At 35.1% G+C, this 19,782-nt stretch overlaps 1 protein-coding gene across 1 annotated transcript in view; it reads right to left on the reverse strand.

Moving 5' to 3' along the window:
* SEMA3C (semaphorin 3C) overlaps window positions 1–19,782 on the reverse strand; it is a 162,726-nt gene that overhangs the window by 29,091 nt on the left and 113,853 nt on the right. Inside the window, exons 11-12 of the mRNA XM_063099746.1 lie at window positions 19,179–19,323; window positions 10,893–11,115 (exon numbers count right to left, since the gene is read on the reverse strand). Of these exons, the coding sequence (XP_062955816.1) occupies window positions 10,893–11,115; window positions 19,179–19,323 (368 nt within the window). The remainder of the gene's footprint in view (window positions 1–10,892; window positions 11,116–19,178; window positions 19,324–19,782) is intronic.

The following is a 19,782-nucleotide window of genomic DNA, read 5'->3' on the forward strand; positions in this document are numbered from 1 at the left end:
TTGCTAGGCAGTACTGTACATTCAGGATTTTACATACATTATCTCATTTAATCTTTAAAATAAGCCCATAAAGTAAGTATAACTAAGAAAACTAGGCTTAGAGATGTTACATAGTTTGCTCAAGGTCATACAACTTATAAGTGATAGAGGGCAGAGTTTAAACCTAGGGACCTTGAATGCCAAAGATTGCTCCCTAATGTGTACCCTCTAATTCAACCAGGGATAACATTAAAAACAATTCTAACACATTATTCTGTATCTAACAATGTTTTGGAGAAATCCCAATCAAAATTAGAAATATGGGGAATCTCTGGAAATTTTAATTTACATACCACACAGCCATATGCTGATCTAGAATTTTATAGGTAAACATGTTATGTATGTATCATTGCTTTGGAATGTTTTGGAATTATACATTTAGGTAGGTTAATTGAAAAGTTAGTTAAGACTTCTGGGGCAAAGTCAAAAATGAAATCTTAAGGCCAATGATTTTATTAAACTAGGAATTATAGAAGGAGTAACAAAATTATGTTTTGATTCAATTGAAGTATACCGAAAACTTAGAAAATAGCAAAATGTGTTCTTTTAATAATTTGACCTAATATTTCTGCAACCAAGGTGTCCATCCTCATGAAAATGTCTGCTATATCTAATCTATGAAAATGTGCTCAATAAGTTTACAATTTAATATGTTTGTTTATTCTGGTTCTAGAAGCTATTTTTCCATTGTGAGCATTAAGAAAAACATTATAATGTAGTATCAGCTCAAGTGACATATGGATTATTACAGTTATTCCTAGTGATATAGCTCAAGAATGCTCAAATTGGGTCTCAGCAATCACTATAATTAATGATTTAAGATGTTGTAAATTACTAAAAATCATATATCACTTTTTAGTATCCCATGTTGCTTTACATCAAGAATTGCTTTTATTTGTATTTTAATTTCAGTCAAATTTATTTACCTCAAATAATGCAGATGTACTATGTAAGGTTTTACTCACTCTATACAGGATGAAACAACTACATTTTCAAAGATGAAAAATTGGGGCTGACCCTTTCTACTTAAACCTTTATCATTTGGTGGAAGAATTACTCATCTGAGATTAATGAATTGTATGATTACTAATCAGCTCGTTTTTCTGCACCATCTTGATCATAAGATAGGCTGTTCTGCATTAGTGTATAACATTTAAACCACATATATGAGTTGGCCTGGGACATCTACAGGTGTTTCTAGGTGCTTGGGTACAGAGCAGAGCTTTTCCCTCTACATGTGGTCATCTCACCACCTACCATTTACCTGCCTATAACCCCTTCCTTCTTCCTTCTGTTCACATGTCATTCTTTTGGGAATAGTTATTCTCCTCTCAAATGTTACTAGTGTGTAAACAGATAGGATCATTAGGAAAGCAGCCTATATTACAAGGCACTCAGATACAGATGTGCCACATCTGATGATCTTGACCACTGCTTCTTCCTGCCTGATACTTTTACCAAGGCTACCATGGTATTAGTTTCTCTTATTCTCCTGCTACTTTTGTGATTATTCCTTCTCCATCTTCTCAGTAAATACTCTTTATTTTAAATGAGCTCCCACAGTTAAGTCCTTATCTGCATAGTCTCCTAGAATGACCTCCAGTATTGTCACGGATTCAGCTAACACCTACATTGCTAATGACACCCATATCTCCATCTCTAGCACAGGTCTCTTTGCTGAAGTGTATCTGTAGTAACACCCTCTTTGACTTATCCATCTGGATAGTCCACCAGATCCTCAGCTCAACGTGAGACAGATCTGGGTTTGAATTTAATTACTGTTCCTAATAGTTTGACAATTCTAAGCAAGCAATTTCACCTCTCAAAGTCTCAGTGTGCACAACCGTAAAATGGAAATTAATTCTATTTCATTGGATTGCTGTGAGGTTTTAATGAGATAATGTAATTTAGGTTCAGTTCATAAATTCAGTTTTTGATGTATAATAGGTCAATGAAATGGATAGATTTTCCATTCAGAAAGGAATTCAGTACTCTCCAAAACTGCTTACTGATTCTCTACTTTGATCAGTTAATGGTACTTCTTTCCACCTATTTGCCAAGCCACAAAGCTATAAATCAAGCCATGAATCAAACTGTTATCATCAGGTCCTTTTCCTCCTCCTAAATATATCTTAAACTTGATAATTCCTTTCAACCTCCCACTTCTAACTCCTATCTTAATTTAGGCTCTCATCATTTTTTGGCTATAGTATGCAAAAACATCTCCTTTTTATTTCTCTTTCTTTAATGGATCCTCCATATCAATGTCAAAGTAATCTATCTAAAATATATATGAGCAGTGACTGGCACACTCTAAGGTGATCCCTAATAAGTCACATCCTTGTATAACCCTCTTGAGTGCAGGTAGAACATGTGACTTGCTTCTAACCAAAAGAAAAATGTAAAGATGATAGTATGTCAGTACCATGATTATGCTACATCATATGAGATCCCATCTTAGCAAACTGAGGAGAGAGACTCTGTTAACCTTGAAGAAGCATACAACCATGTTTTGAACAGCCATTGAAGAGAGATCCATGTAGCAGGAAACTGTGGGTGGCCTCAAGGAGCTAAGGAGCAATGGCAAGAAACTGAATTTTTCCAAAACTCATGTGAGTTTGGAAGAGCACCTTGAACTTCAGAAAGGAATGCAGCCTGGTGTACACTCTGATTGCAACCTTGCAAGACCCTGATCAGAGAGGTCAGCTAAGCCATTATCATAGGAACTGTGATAACAAATGTATTGATACACTGATTTTGTGGTAATTTGTTATGCAGCAACAGAAAACTATCTAAAATGTGTATCATGAAGCCACCCCTATGCTAAATAAATACTTACTGAATTGAATTGTCTCCTGTATTGGGCCATGAGATCCTTAAAGGAAAGTGATATTGCTCTTCTTATTTATAGATCATAAGCCCTGGCATGCAATAGGCTCAATAAGTTCTAATGTACGAATATACAACATCTTTGTGATGTATTACTATGTTAGCTCATATTGGTTGAGAAAGAGCTATAGAACATATTACTTTTGTTTTGCATTAATCGATAAGATCTTTTCCAGAGTTTTGAAACATCAGAATTGATTAATCTTTATTTTTAAAATTCTTAAGAAAAACATCAATTAAGCTAGAATTCAAAAGCTAGTTGTATTAATTTTCTATTGCTTCCATAAACAAATTATCATCAATTTAATGTCTTAAAACAACAACAAAAAATATTGTCTTAGGGTTCTGTAGACTAGAAGTTCAACACAGGTCTCACTGTGCTAATATCAAAGTTTGGGGAAGGTTTCATTTTTTTCTGGATGTGCCAGGGCAACTCTGCTTCCTCGTGTTTTCTAGCTTCGAGAGACCACCTGCATTCCTTGATGTATGGTACCTTTCCTCCATCTCCCAAGCCAGCAAAGTCAGATTTCTCTGATATTTCTTTCACAGTCACATGTCTCTCTGACTACAACCTGGAAAGGTCTTCTGCTTTTAAGGAGTGATGTGATCAGATTTAGCAAACCCAGACAATTCAGGAAAATCTTCCCATTTCAAGGTCTATAACATTAAACATATCTGCAAGTTCCTTTTGCCAGTTATGATAACATGTCCACAGGTTCTGGGGATCATTAGGCAGAGATCTTTGCAGTAGGAGGTCATTAATCTACTTACCACATTAGTGGAGGAGAAAAACAAGAATGCAACTAAGGAAAGTGAAACATATATGATTCTAACACCACAGACTTACCTCGGGAATTCCAGTTTCAAATCTTTCTGTTCCAATCTATACTACATTTCACATTCTAAAATGAAAGATTTCCTTCTGTTTTCTAGAATTTGAACTTTTCCAAATTCAACAAACATTTTTAAAAAGCTGGCTTCCCACAAAACCCACCATTGCAGCTGACAGCTACAGACCTCCTATGAGTGGTCACATAGCCTGGCTGGCTGAGGAGTAGGCTGTGAATTCTTCTCCAAGGGGCAAAGGCTGCCAAGTCTGCCTCAGGGAAACTTGGCAGGACATCAAGAACAAAACCATAGTGTGGCTATTTATTCTTGACACACAGACAATGGGCTTCATAAGTCAATCTCTTCAGGCTAGAAAACTTTCTTGCATTCATACAAGAGCAGATGGTTAAATGGAGGCAACACACACAGGGACGAGTTCTGCCTATAGCTGTCTTTAAGTCATCTAGAGAAATACCAGGCATTAAAGAGTAATGAGCCAGTGTTCCAGACAAATTATGGCCATCTCTCCTCCTGCTGAGTGGCACTATGTCCTTGCATGATATTCTGAAATCCTCCAAGTACATCAATCAGCTATGCAGAATCCATTTTAATTAAGTAAACAGAGCATGCCAAAGAAATTTAAATATGTTCTGCTAAGTGTCTAAGTCATTTGAACACAACAAACCCCATTTTGGCCACTGCCCCCCACCAAAATATGTAAGCTCCATGTAAAAACATCTTAAATATGCAAAAATTTGGTGATGCATCAAAAACTAAGATAAAATCCTACTCCATTTTTGCATCCTCCCTTCCCCCCCAAAATTTTTACCATCTTCATTTCTAAAGAAAATGCAACTGACATAAACATATTAAATTCACAGGTTAAATTCCAGCATGGTTAATTCACACACAAAATTTTAGTCTGTTTCGAGGCAAAGTTTGTACAAGTCTTCTCTGTCACTTTGTAAGGTGCATCTCATTCACATGCAAGACTTGGTGACAACACAAGGATGGGTTAAAGTGAGTGATATCATGCAAACAAAGCAATGCCAATGACAATGCTGAAGGTCAGAACATTAACAACATCATTTTGACATCCTGACATATGTAGATGAAATATTTAATTCACAGTAAAATGAGAAAATATAAATAAAATTTATATTAAGACTCTATTAAAAGAAAAAAACAAAGCAGTGGTGGTAAATGAGGTAGGAATAATGAAGAGGATAAATGAAGAGGAAAGAATATTAAATAAACAGGTAATGCAAGCCAATTAGCAACAATAAAGTTTATATAATCATTATATGAGATTTTGCACTGTCCTTAAAAGAACAGACCTTTGAAGAATAGCTTAAAAAAAGAATTCTGATCTTTGAAATAATTTTTTCTCAGCAATTAGCCATATATTTATTTCTAACAAATTATATTTTTAAGGTAAAATTCATTTATTTACTATTTTTTTGGCAGCTGGCAGGTGTGGGATCCGAACCAGTGACCTCACAGTTATAAGGCTGCACTCTGAAGAAGGTAAAATTTAAATGAGAACACTTGTCTCTGGATTAGCAACAACTCAACTCTATGTGCTATCTTCTTTTCTTTCTCTCTCTCTCTTCACATGTCCCTCTTTGCTACCCTTCTACGTGATTTAGTAGTCATGATGCCGTGATTTATATATATTTCTTCCATCAATTCAGCCATCACCCCACTCTGTTTCATTAGTTTTTCCTGCTGTGAAAATTCTTGTAGAATCCATGGTAAACTCTCAGAAGTTTCCCAATTCTGCTTTGGAAAGCAGTGACCCACAATGTTATTAAAAACCAGTGGCTTACAATGGGATTTGTTCTTTACTCCTAAGCAAAAGAGAAATCTAGGCATCATCTTCAGAGTTGACGTTCATGCACAGCTCCCAGCTGACAGTAGTCTTTTCTGAACTCAAATGCACTACTCCAGCTATCAAATTTTATGTGGAGTATTTTAGGAAGTTCTTTCAAAATCAAAATTCTTGGCTCTGCCCTTCATTAAGTGTGCCACTCCAATAGATGCAACTGCTGGAACTAGTTAGCTCCTATGAAGGCAGTTATCCTCTAACACAGCAAGGCAAGCATTCTAAAGCTTTAGTCACATATGTGGCACACACTTCAAAACTCCACACTTTCAAAGGACTTACTGGAGCCAACATTCCAACTTAGTACTCACCCAGCTAAACAGCAGCTAATATCAAGCATGAAACAATATATAACACGCAAGAATTTTGGCAGAACACCACGTGTATTGACCCTACATTAAAAAATCATAATGGCATTAAATTATCCTAAACCTCACACCCATTCATAAGAATACTCTCACTCATCAAAAACCACATGCCATTTTGATTCATGTATAGTGCTAAAAATATAAATTTGACAAATGTGTCTGAACCTGACCCAGACACTTAAATATTTTCATAACTCCAAAGCAAAAGGAAAATAGGCACAAAATCTCTTGACTGTGCAACACAGTCTGCTTTGGACAAATGGTTTGGATGTAAGCAGTAGGTGGCAAAGTTAAAATAGAAATGCTACTCCTATGAGAGCCCTTGCCTGCTGTTTTATAGCCCTTCCTAAAGACTAGAAAGAAAAAAAAGAAGTAAGGAACATAAAAACATCCACAGCTCCACAGCCCTAACAATAAGAACTTAAAAAAAAAAAAAAAAAAAAAAAAAAGGAAAAGGAAAAAGAAAAAACAAAATCTATAAGTACTACTCTAATAAAACAAAGCACAGATTTTAAAATACATTTTTTTTTCAAACTGTGATCATTTTTTATACGGTTGGTGGCAGGAGTGAGTGAGAAAATAACTAACTTAGTTTCCAGGTTAAGTATTAATAAATAGCAACATTTTATTTTTTTACTTGAGATAAAAGAAGAAATATTTATTTTGGACAATCTTATGAATTCCTGAATTATATCTACACATTATAAAATAATTTCTTTAAGAAGTCCTAATATTTTAAAAATTTTACAATTATCAACCAAACTAGAGGTCAGCAAACTTTCCCTCTAAAACACCGGAAAGTATGTATTTTAGGTTTATGTGCTAAAAGGCAACTACTCAGCTATGCCATGGTAGTACAAAGGCAATAGACAAAATGTAAATGAATGGGTGTGATTGTATTCTAATAAAACTTTACTGATGGAAACTGAAATCTAAAAATCTTATAAATTTCACTGCTCATAAAAATTTTTCTTTTTATTTTTTTCAAACACTTAAAAACATAAATAACACTTTTAGCTTATGTACCACACAGAACATTGCAGTGAGCTACATTTGGTCCATAGGTTATAGTTTGCCAACCACTGGACTAGGTACTGATAATGCAAACTGTAAGAAATAAAAGACCAGAGGACAAAGCTCACTTTTTCCCTTCCTTCCTTCCCTCCCTCCCTTCTTCTCACCTTCCCTTGTTTTCTTTTTTCTTTTTCTTTTCTGTTTTTTTCATTTATTTATTTTGTTTGGCATTTGGCAGCAAAATAAAACTAATTTTGCTAATCTGAGGCAAAAACAAAAACTAATCTCAGGCAGTCGGGGGAGAGTGGAATGCGAGATTACCAGCATCTCGCCTTTAGCCAGACGTGTACACCATAATGGTAAAGGGGTACTTATAAAAGTTACCAGGCATTGAACCCACACAATTTACCATAGAGATTCTGTGAGCTACAAAAATATTCATAAAATGCAAAATTAAAATGAGCCTACCTCAAAAAATTCATGGAAGAATGGTATTAAAAGATAATACCCCTCTTTCCATGAACTTTTTGAAGACCCCTTGTACAACTGCATACTATCCTATCTGCATTCCAATAAACTGTCACATAAGTTTTTGCTATGACATCTTCCTTGACAGTTAATGTTTTCTTTGAGTTTCCCTGAATTTTCCATGATGGGGCAGAAGAAGAAAGCAAGGAGAGAAGGTTTCCTCATTGTGGCAATAACTGGAGCATCATTATTTGTTTCTGCCAGCTGAAGGGGTCTCTGGCACTTGGAGTTGGCAACACCCAAGAAATGTTATATCCTTCCCAAGATATTTAGATGCACAATGCTAAAAAATCCTGGGACAAGAATCTGTGATGCTCCTAAGAACCATTTAGAAAAGGCTGTTTTTGTTTTTGTTTTTTAAATTTTTAATAACAAACGAGCACAGAGAACTCTCTTTGTCAGAAATTGAACCAGCAATCCAAGAACTACTTGGGCAGCAAATATTTCACACCATTATACTGGTTCTTAGAGTTTCGAGTAAATTGAAATCCCTGTTTGTAAATTATAGTGCATCTGACATAACCACATGGATAATTATGTTCAATGGCTGAGTTGCCATCTCTTCAGAAAGATGCTGTTGGCAGAGGCACTCTCATGGCATGCGCTTTCCTATTAGGATGGAATCCTCCAGAGAGTCATGTGGCTTTGCAAGCAACCATTAGTGATGCTCCCCACTACAATTAAAAACATATGCTTAAATATAGTTTTTGAAAATGACACAAGTGTTTAAATACCAACACAAAAAGTCTATGTAAAGGTGCCAGAAACTTATGTGGTAGGAAAAGCCAAAGAATTTGTGCAAAAGCATGTTTCTTACTGTCTTCTATCTGAATAAACACTGCTGAACAGTTTGTAAAGGTTTGAAAATTCCACCCATGAAATCTACATATTTTAAGTAGATTGTCATTAAAAAAACAACCCCGTTGTAGTATCAAAGTCCACCTTTATGACAGGCTTCAAAAGAAAAGAAAGAAAACAGTCATCTTTTCTGGGTAATATGATGCATTAGGGAGAGGTGTGACTCTAAATTACCACTTAGCTTCACGGGGTAATTTTTTTTTTTTTTCAAATGCAAACTCCATGTTGGATGATCTGAGCAGAGGCTAAAAGCAATTCTTTGTAGTCATTTACATGACTATGTAGAAGCTCTGTTCCCCAAAGACGCTACATCTTTGGGGAACACAGCTTATATGCAAATGATTAATTTTTGCAGTCATTTATGAATCATTTTATTACATGAGTAAAAATGGACATAGTTATGATTTCCAATTTATCTTGACAAATATTTATTGAGTTTCCTGGGTACTGTGATATGCCTAAAGAAAAATTATGTATCAAGGAGAGAGAGAACATTGAGAAAAATGTGCAGTAACAGATCCAAATATAGGAGATTGGATTTTGTGCTACATAGAGTGTTTTAGAAGAGGATAAAGTTGGAAGAGTTTGAAGCATGATGTTTGAAATGTTAATGAGTTATACAGTGTGTGTTACCTAACAATAAGTTGTAAATGCAAATATTGAGCTAGGAAATGGCAAGGACTAATGTTATACATTTGGGATTTGTTTCCACAGAGTAGATAATTGAAACCACAGAAATGAATATGATGGCCATAGAATATACAAAAAAAAAAAAAAATGGACCATGTACAGAACCTTGGGGAATCCCCACACTCCCAGGCAGGAGGAAGCCAGCCAGTGAAGAGAGAACTGCCAGGGAAAGAGGGGAATTATGTGACACATGGCTAAAGCAATAGGCAAAAATGCCAAACAGCGCAAACACGAGAGAGAAGTATTTCAGTGGTCAAAAGACAGGATTGTCATGAGAACATTCACGACCTTGGTAAAATCAGCAATACAATAGAGGTGGCAGTGGGTAAAGATGTATGCCTAGTTTTATATCCCAGCATCAAGTTTCTAAGCCACGGATCTGTGAAGGATGAAATGAGAGAATAAAGGGAAAAAGAATATAATTGATAATGAAGGTCCTGGACATGGCAGGATGGAATAAAAACTGACAGCAGAGTGGGAAATGGTTAGTCTGGGAAGGAAAAGTCATTCCTCAGATGTCAGGCAAGCAGAGAGAAACACTGAAAACTCAGATATGTCCAAGTGTGGGAGAGGATGCCAAATAGTACATTTTAGAAGATTCCCAATCTCTGACCAGTACAAACTTGACATTATATGAGAATACAATAATCAGATCATTACTTTTAAATTTAAGGATAAAATAAAAACTTTATAAGAAAAGTGCACTTTGGAAATTTTATTTAGCCAAAAAAAAAAAAAAAAAAAGTATCCATGTCTTACATTGATTGAAGTCTGACGGCAATTCATTTCTTACTTCAGAATACATATTCTACCACTGCCATATTTTTATAGTGACTTTTACAGACATATTTTATATTTACTTCCAAAACTAGTGGAGAAATGACCTAATTTCATGAAGTATTTCTGATATTATAATAAGAGAATTGAAGAGCCACTGCTTACGAGTTAATTAGTGATGTTTGAAATTTATTTTTAATTACTGCCTGGCTGGCAAGCTAGAGCTTCTGTCCCTTGCACACTTGCACACTGGTTCTCAAACTTTCATGTACATCAGAATTACCTGGAGGACTTGTCAAAACACAGATGGTTGGATCTCATCCCAAGAATTCTTGGGGTGGGGCTTGAGAATTTGTATTTCTATCAAGTTCTCAGTGATAATAGTTTTTCTTGTCAGGGGACCGCACTTTAAGAACCACAGTTCTGGAACATACAAGACTCATCATTCCACATCATGTGGGTCTATAAACAAGAGTATTTTCACTCAACTTCTATTAAGGTAAATTGACAGATTAGAATTCATGTATGTAATAAAATAATACTATTAATATTTTCAAAAAACCTACCTATATTAGAGTTAAATTCCCTTTCAAATGTTTCTTAGAACATGTTATCTATCATTATCATTACCCTTAAAAAATGGATCCATGTATTTATTAAGAAGTCACAGAATTTGCTTCAGGTGAGAGAAATACTTACCCACACTTAAAATTTCTTCCCATCCTTTAATTCAACTCATTATTCTTATATTCACTGTAATATGTACCAGGAACTGTTCTATATGCTTTACAAACATTAACTCATTTATTTCTTAAAACAGCTCTATAATGTAATTTATCAACTCCATTTCACAGATGTAGAAACTGAGGCACAGAGAGATAAAACCTCAGTAAGGGCCAGATAGAAGTAAACATCGGAATCTTTCTAGTTTCAATATTATGGCCCTAACCTACTCCCTGTATTAGAGTACTCTCTTTTACTATATATTCAACTATAGCTTGAGCCCAAATACTCACCAGTTCCAAGAAACAGGACATGGTATCTACCATCAGCAGCATTCACTCGATCCACAGCTATCTTTGTGTACTTGTAGTCAGTGCCTATACGGACGATCAAAGGCCTTCTGTGGATTGGATAGATGGAATTGTACATGAGAGGATGGTTCCGAATAAAAGTGACAACATCATCTGGGAACTCCTTGGTGGTTCTCATATTGGGTGTAAATGCTCCTCCTGGGCACTAAAAAAATATTTTAAAAAGAGCCAAGTTAATAAAATAGATACTTTGTTATAGTAATAATCAAAAAGGCTCTACTTTTCAAAACACTGAGAAGCTCCACTTGTTTTAAATGTATTTGCTACATACTGAGGAGAAAATAAATAGCATGACTATCTGTATAAATATCTGCAAAAAATTAATATACAATGTGTATAATTTGATAATTTAAAAGAGGCTAAGTCCACTATTCTACCGTATTTGTTTTCAGAGAGGAACTGATGCCATTTTGTATAGAATGTAAACTTTCAACCCTCTCATATGTCATTTTCCTATTTCTTATTTTGTGCCAGAGACTCACTGTTAAAAAAAAAAAAAAAAAAAAAAAACTTGTGCACACAATCTAATGCTGCTACTGGTTAAAATAAACTAGATTATCATTGTCAAAATCAATCAGAACTCTAAAGTGCAAGAGTTTTATTTCCTCTGACCTCCTCTCCCAAAAGAGGGATCTCAGTAGTCGGAGCTCAGGTTGAATATGGTAGATTAGACCTAATAATTCTCATCCAGAAAAGACTCCACCGACGTCCCTTATTCTTAAAATAAAACCCCAGCAGCTTAGAATGGCCTACAAGCCCCTACATGATGTGGCCTGAGCTTGCCCGTCACAGTGATTCTTGCTGTTCTGAACCTCAAGCATACTTCCCCCTCCCAGGATCTTGGCCCCTGCTGTTCCCCTTCTGGAATACTCTTCTCCAGACCACCCCATGGCTTTCTCTGTTACTTCATTCAGATTTCAGTTTAAGTGTTATTTCCTGAAAGGTGATGTCATATCTAAAACTAGCTCCCCCTTTCCATCTTCACTCTCTATCTCCTCAGCCTGCTATTTTTCTTTACAGCCCTCACTTGCCTATTATACATTAGTTGCTTGTATCATTACTGTCTGTTTTTCTCTCTAGAATGTAAGCTGTGTGTGTGACCATAGCTGGGTCTATTTTGTTCATTTTTACTGTCAGACCTGTAACAAAGCTGGTAATAGTATTTGACAAAGAGTAGTTGAATAAATGAATCATCGCATTCATTACATCTGGCCTGCAGTTTCGGTGCAGGAGCTGTATGAAACGGGGGCCTCACTTATGGCCAGGACAGGAAAGATTCAGAGCGTCAAGTCCAAAGGGTCAGACAGAAGCAATAATGAGATCCGAGAAAAGGACTGCCGGATGGCTTCAGCAGTTCTGGAAAGGGAGCCTGACAAGGGCTTCTGAGGAGAAGTTTCCATTTACAGGGCACTTGAGGCCAAATTTAAGGGTAGGATGGGATCTGCTGAAGCTTGCATCACAAACTCACTCACTAATAAAATCTGAGTGTTTAGTTATATGAGCAAAGATGTTGGGTGTAATATTTTAACACATACAAACATTATTTGCCTAACCCTATGAAATACCTGTCAATATCTCTACTTCCAGAAACAAAAATACATTGTGAAGTTTTTTTTTTTTTTTTTAAACACACGGCACTCCTGTTCTAGTTTTCATTTTTCTCTTTAGAGAGGTACAAGGTAAAATGAAAATAATGAAGCAAGCTTCCTGATCCAGAGCAGTGGGTTCAGCATCAGTGGTAAACAGTAGGAGGTAATGGAGACTGTGACAAACTGGAAAGTTATGCCTTATCGAAAGGTGGCAATGGACATGTATCTCCAGCAGATTGCTCCTGTGCAGGAGTAAAAGCCTAATGCTGCCAGACTTCAACAGAAGACAGAAATGTGGGATTTTGTATAAAATCCACCAAATGTTTAATGTTAATTCAGTGAAAAAACAAAAAACAATTTTGGGGACCAAACAAAATATAGCAACCTTTGGGTTAAATCCTTGCAATTGTCTGAGTGCCCTTGGGCTGGTGTTGCCAGGCATACTCACATTTGCAAACATGTCTAAGCAAATTACTAATATGATCTCACTCACTTAGATTGCATCATCATGAGTGCAATTTTTAGAATAACTTTGACCAGTTAACATTACTAGAACATTTTACAGGACTAATAAATAGAGTTTTCATTTTAAAGAAAGGCGCAAGGAGCAATTAAATGACTTGAAGGAGAGATAATGAGACAAGTCATAAAACTAAGCCTCTCATTCGTTATTTCATTAAATAGACTTTCATCTGGGGTTTATATGTTTTTTTTAAGAGAAAGTTTTGTGTTTAAACATACATGTTTATAAATTGCCCACAAGGAAGACCAAAATGAGGACAAAGAATTTAACTAGAGGTTGTTTTAAGCTGATGGATGTGTTCCATACTTCTGCAAAGTATACAATTATGGGTGTTTCTACTCTCATTCTTCACACAAAGAGGAAAAAGGGAAATACATTGTTCACTAAATGAAAACATGGAAAGAATAATGCATGCACGATTTAAATAGTTCCAGACCTTCATAAAACACCACTAATTATGGCTTGCTAAGCTGTCTCCTTAAATATTTGCAAGCATTCTCATTTGTAAGTTCTGGAAAGATCCATAGTTAGCATATATTACTAGGCAATTTATATAATTTCCAGTTAGTACAGTTTGCTGTGTGATAAGCTTATTGAATTATCAGTGCCTAGGTTCTGGTTGTTACTTAAAGGTAATTGAAATTCTGATAAAAATTATGTTAGGGTTGCTTTAAAAATGTAGTTGTTAAGTAGGTAACCCAAACAAATTAAATCAAATCAGTTATTTTTCAGTTATTTTATGTTTATTCAAGTATTCCCCCATTTGGGACTTTGGTTTTATATTCATCATTTTTGCTTAGAAACCAGAGTCTCCTAGTATAAGCTTATTTTCAAATTTACAAAATAATTGTTTTATATAATAATTAATTCTTCCATTTATTCATGGCATAACCCTTGCAGATAAGACACAGAATGAGTGACAATAATGGCAACAAGAACAAAAATTGATTACCTATAGAAGAGTTTATCTTCACTAGTGAGTTTACTCAGTGTAACACTGCCAAGTATAGATAAGACAGGATTGTCTTTTCCGCAACCTTGTGCTATAATAAAGCATGTGTATCGAAACCTCAAGATAATATAACATCTACATGTTCTCATAAAATTAACGTTTTTGTCCATTAAATAGGCTAGTGTCTCATTCTTTAGAAGGTTGATTTTACTCTACAAATAGTCATTAAATAATTTTGGTTAAACTTCTTTAAGTGTTTGTTTTTCTTCAATTCTTCTAGCTTTCTGTTTATCAAGCAGCAATAAGCACTCCTTATTTGAGTAAAAACATTTTAAGTGTCTTGACTACTAAAGTGTCAGGTGAAATGCTAGGACAACAAGAGTGCCACATTAAGGCATATTAGCAATCACCGCACTTACTCACTCATGTTCCCATGCTCAGGTATTCATAAACATCTGCTGTCTTCAGATGCTCCTAAATGGTCTCCTAATCCTTGCATCTATTATATTAGTTTTCAGAATTAATATGTTTATATATTAATATATGTGTCCATTCTTTGGACATCTTTTACTTGAAAGGCATTTTGATGTGCCCAGTAGGGGACATAAGAATAAGAATCTACTGTTGTCTTCTAGTCACAAGTACTCTAGTGAGGAAGATGGACATATTCAAAGCAAAATAACAATTAAGACACATAGTAATAATTTGAGACAAATATAAAATAAATAACAGCTTGGTTCAGGATCAATTGCCATATATACTCGAGAGCCAATGTTTTTCAAAGAAATCTAGAACAGTGGAGAACTTAAGACCACCAAGCTCAATAAAGACATTTAGAGATAAGAAAACAAAGATTGGAGTATTTAGGGAACTATAACTCCTGGGGTATTGCTGGATCACAGAGCCCAAAGTGAAGGAAAAATTTAAGAGGTGAGGCTGAAGACTCACAGCAAAAAATAAATGCAAAAGTAGCTGAGAAGGAGTGACTGGCAGTCAAGGGGATCTTGACCTAACACTTGAAAGATGCATGGTATATGGGTAAATAAAGGGACTTAGTGGTGTTCCAGAATCTGGGTTAGCTTCTAGCATTGGTCTATGAAACCTGTAGACTGAGAGAAACTGATTTTATGTTTAAACCCTTGGTGATTTAGGCGCTTTGTTTGATGCTCAAAGAATTACATAGTTGAAGACATGTACTCTTGTACAAGCTGGACTTCATCTTCCAAATACTTGCCCTCCACTACCTACAAAAGCCCTCTCTGTTCCACTCCTACTGGCCCATGCGGAACTTTCAAGACTCCCTTATTAATTTTTATCTTTGCCTTGTCATGCATGCTACATCCTTTGTCTGAAACACACTTCCTTTCTTATGTATCCAATTTATCTGCATCCAGTCACCCTTCAGGGCCACCTCAATCTCACATTTATCATATGCCTTCCCAAGCAAGTCTGCCCTACTATGATCTCTCTCTCCTCTAGACTGCAATGATATTTATTTTTTATTTTACTCATGTCTTTTAAATAATGATGTGAAACAACATGCCATTAGCTTTCCATGTTTATATGTGTTCAGTTATACAATTTCATAATTGAATGTTTTCAAACACTTATGAGAAGTAGAAATACTTCTAATATAAGAACAACCAAAGATGTATGTAATCAGCGAAAGGGCCAGCAATGAACATCTCCTTTCCTTGCTACCACTGACTATATGAATCTTGAATTTCCTGTTTTCCTTTGCTGATACCAGACCTGTTCAAAGCAGGATGATTGAAGTAGTTGGATCTGCTACACTTATAAATAGATATTAAAATTGAACACTTTTATTATGTTCTGCTCTAACTGTATAGTATATACAAACACAGTCTCCTGCAGAAGCTTTATTACACATTGCAATAGAATAATGTAATATGTTAGCTTGGCCACAGAGAGAGTCTGCAGTCTTTGGCTGCCATTGCAACATACCAAAGGTGTCTTGTTTCTTCCACAAACTTGAATTACTTATGGAAAAACGTTATGACACAATTGGCAGGCTTCCTTCTACTGACTTGGGTTTGCAGTCAGGGCTGTTTGCTAACACAGCTATCAACCCTGCTTTAAAAGAAGCACCTACAGGAAACATTAGAATAAGGGTATAAGATTTCTGCCAGTGTCATTTCTTTAAGAACATAGACATGTATTTATGGGGTTGACCCAGCAACCAGACTACTGTGTGGGGAGATAAAGTATGACAATCACAGTTGATCCTTCATTGGGAGGACTTCAGAGGCAACATTCTTAACCCTTGAAAAGAAGGAATGCTTTGGGTCACTTGGCTGCAGGTCTTCCTGCTAAATGAGCAGGATATTAAACTCTGGAAGCCCAGGGAAGAGACAGGCACTGGCCACTCTGAGTCAGAGGGCTGACTTCATGGTGTTTTGCTCAGTGAAGGGTGGAGGGACCAGATCTTCAGGGAGGTATGATTTTCCAGGAAAAGTTCCAGAGGTCACTCCTCCACCCTGCCTCTTTTATTCCCTAAGGATCACTAATCTGGCAATTTTTGATTTAAAGGAGCTGCTCTGGTCTCAACACCAGATGTAAGAAACCACATTATAGAAATCTGCCTCAAGTACTGACTACTCCCTTTTTTCATGGAGTCTGCTCCAGATGTGTGTCACCAAGCCCTGGCTTAAGGCACACTGCTGTAGAAGAGGAAAAATACTTATTCTTAAGAGCTAAAAAATAGTGAAAAGTGGGACTATTAGCAGAATTTTCTAATTTAGCATTGGTTTATTTTGTTTTACCAAAAAGGGTTTATCTATTACCATATTTATAATAATTCCTACTGGACATGAGTGTTTTTCTTACTACTATTCTCAGAGTCTAACATATCTGTTAAGGTACCTTTTAAGTTGCCATGTGGGTGAAGGACCTGATGGGAGGTGGGACTAGAAGTTGCTTTTCTTTGGGAAAATATCCCTGATTAGTAGCATTTGCCAATTCCCATGGTATAAATATTCCCACCATGGTTGATTTCAAGTTACCACCATGATGTCCTTAATTGAGAAGTGCACATAACCTGCTCTTGAAGCTGGTACAGACTGGCTCCAGCACACACTGCATGAGGCCTCAAATGTGCATTCAATCAGCATGGCCCTCTCTCAGCTGTTTGTGTATCTGAGGGGTTTCTCTCAAGTTTTTTCTGTGGGGTAAGGGGTGGGGAATGGGATTTTGTTGTGTTTATAAACCAGTTGCTCCCGTACTAATCTCATATATACGTTGTTCCAAAGAATCGCTGGTGAAAGCCTATGCAATCGCAACCACCTCTTAATTTCCCATTTTAAGATGGAGCTGTGTCAACTTCAAATAGCAAGTCATTCTCAAAAATATGATTTCTCCTTGAATATGTCATCAGTGAGTCATCTGAAAATACATGAAATACTTTGAGTGAAATAATGAGAGCCTTTGGAATTTGAATGTTGCTCAGCCTTCCCCTCTCCTTTCCTTTCTCATATGTAATCCTCGTTTCTTATTCAACACTCCCCAGTGTAAGGTATCCTAAGACGGCTTTATCCATTGGCTCTTTTCCTTGTGTTCTACAAAATAAGCAAATGTTTTGTCTATCTTCTTCTGAGCTGTGAGCATCAGAAAGAGATAATTTAAAGGATATTATTAATTCTATAAGACTGTTTTCAAGTCATGATTAATTATGACTTTTTAATATTTAATGTTTTCACGGATAAGTTGGAGTTTTTATAATTTTTCCAAAGATAGTAAAACGTCAATTGTTCTACATAAAATAGATATTAATGGCTAATATTTTATCTTCCTAGCCAGAGAAACAAACTCAAGCCCTTTTAATTTGGAATCAATAAACTGGTTTTTTAAAGTCTTAGCAAGCTGTTTTTCCTATTTTTTTAAAAAACTTGACACCAGTATAATTTAGGATGATGAGAAAATAAAGAAGTAAACAACACATAGCAAATAAACTGTGATAACACAGAAATAAAGTGAATCGACAATTAGTAAAAAGTATATGGGATGAATATCTGAATAAATATTACCAAAGGGAATTCCAAATTCAAGTAAAAGGCAAAAAGAAAACTTTGTTTACATAAATGTTAACACAGTAGCTATCTTTTGATTTGTTCCTATAAAATCATTTTTCTTTATTTACATCCATAACATTTTATAATTATAGTCCTATTCTATGAAATGCAGAGATATAGGAAGATTATATTTCTCTTGATGGTCAATAATGTAACATTTCCTATTCATCAGTGTACTGACATTTTATAGACTCAGAAACTAAACAATATTTTATAAGGCAGCATTATTAAAGGCCAGATGAAAAACAAATAGCAGGACTGTTATTATTGGAGTCCTAGAACAATTCCAATTCCAATCTGCCACTGCAGCCTGTATCTTCAGCTGGAAAAGTTAATTTTCCGTGTATTCCTTAATACTACTAATATTGCATGATATGGATATATATACATGCCTCAAAAACAGTAGCTCTAGCTCAGGTGATTTCTAATTAGAAAGCTGCACAGAGTTATATAGTTCTAATTTGTATGATACTTTATAGTTTATAAATATTTTATTTGAATTATAACATCACTTTCTTTGTAATTATTTGCTTATGCATACAAAGTTTTCTTTCTTTGAAAAATACATAATATATAATTTTTAATTAAATATATCTCTAAAAATTGAAATATCTCCAGGAGATATTTCTAAATTAATTCTCGCAGTTATTCCTTTTTTAAAACAGATGAGATTCATTAATGTAAGGAAGTGTTATGAAAAGAAAGTAGCATTCACATTCTTAGGCTGCCGTTGAAAAGTTACCACTTTTGTAGCTGTTTTTCTATGCCAATAAAATTAGAAAAGTATCTCCTCCCTGTCTAATTTACACAGTTGTTTTGAAATCTAAATCAGATTTTGTTAGCAATAGCACTTGGAAAAAACATATAAAGCATTGTATAATATATATGACTTACTAGTATAATACCAAATCTGAGAACTCCTGAGCTGAAAAATTATAAAGAATGTATCAGTAGGTCTATGATTGTATTTAATAAATGTCAATATGATATTAATTTCTTGTTAAATAATATCTTTTTAAAAAACATGACAGCAAAGAAACTTTCCTGGATACTTACAGTTCCAGGGCGAGGGTATGGAATTCTACCCTGATAGGAAATCAGCTGATGGTTGGGCCCTTCTTTGTGGGCAAAAGGCCCATTAAATACAGTCTGTATATCAGATAAGTGATACACACACACTGCTGATCCTTTAAAAACTGAGCTAAAAAAAAAAAAAAAGAAACCATAAAGAGTCCATTTTACTTATTTTTTAAAAAATAGATGGTAAAGTTTGTGATAAAAAGTTGGTATAATTCACCGTAGAAAGTTGAATGTCAATAATTCACATGTGTAAAGTTAAAAATTTCTGCTATTTTGAAACAAGGCATTGATACATAAAACATTAAATATTTAATTCATTTATGGAGGTAGTAGACAATAAGTTACAGGAAAGTTCTTCTAAATGCTTCCCAAACATAGGACAAGTCAAAATTTTCTATTTTTGTCTTTGCAACAACAATAAAAGTATTAATTAATGTTTTTATTTAAAAATATGAATTTGAATTCCAAACCACTATCAATACAACCTATCATAATTAAATTCAGAGAAATAAATTCCATTACTGAGAGAAAATCATATCTTTGTATTAAGGTTATTTTAACATTAGGGTGCTCTCACATG

Source organism: Cynocephalus volans, chromosome 6 (genome assembly GCF_027409185.1).
Source record: "Cynocephalus volans isolate mCynVol1 chromosome 6, mCynVol1.pri, whole genome shotgun sequence".
Lineage (NCBI taxonomy): Eukaryota > Metazoa > Chordata > Mammalia > Dermoptera > Cynocephalidae > Cynocephalus > Cynocephalus volans.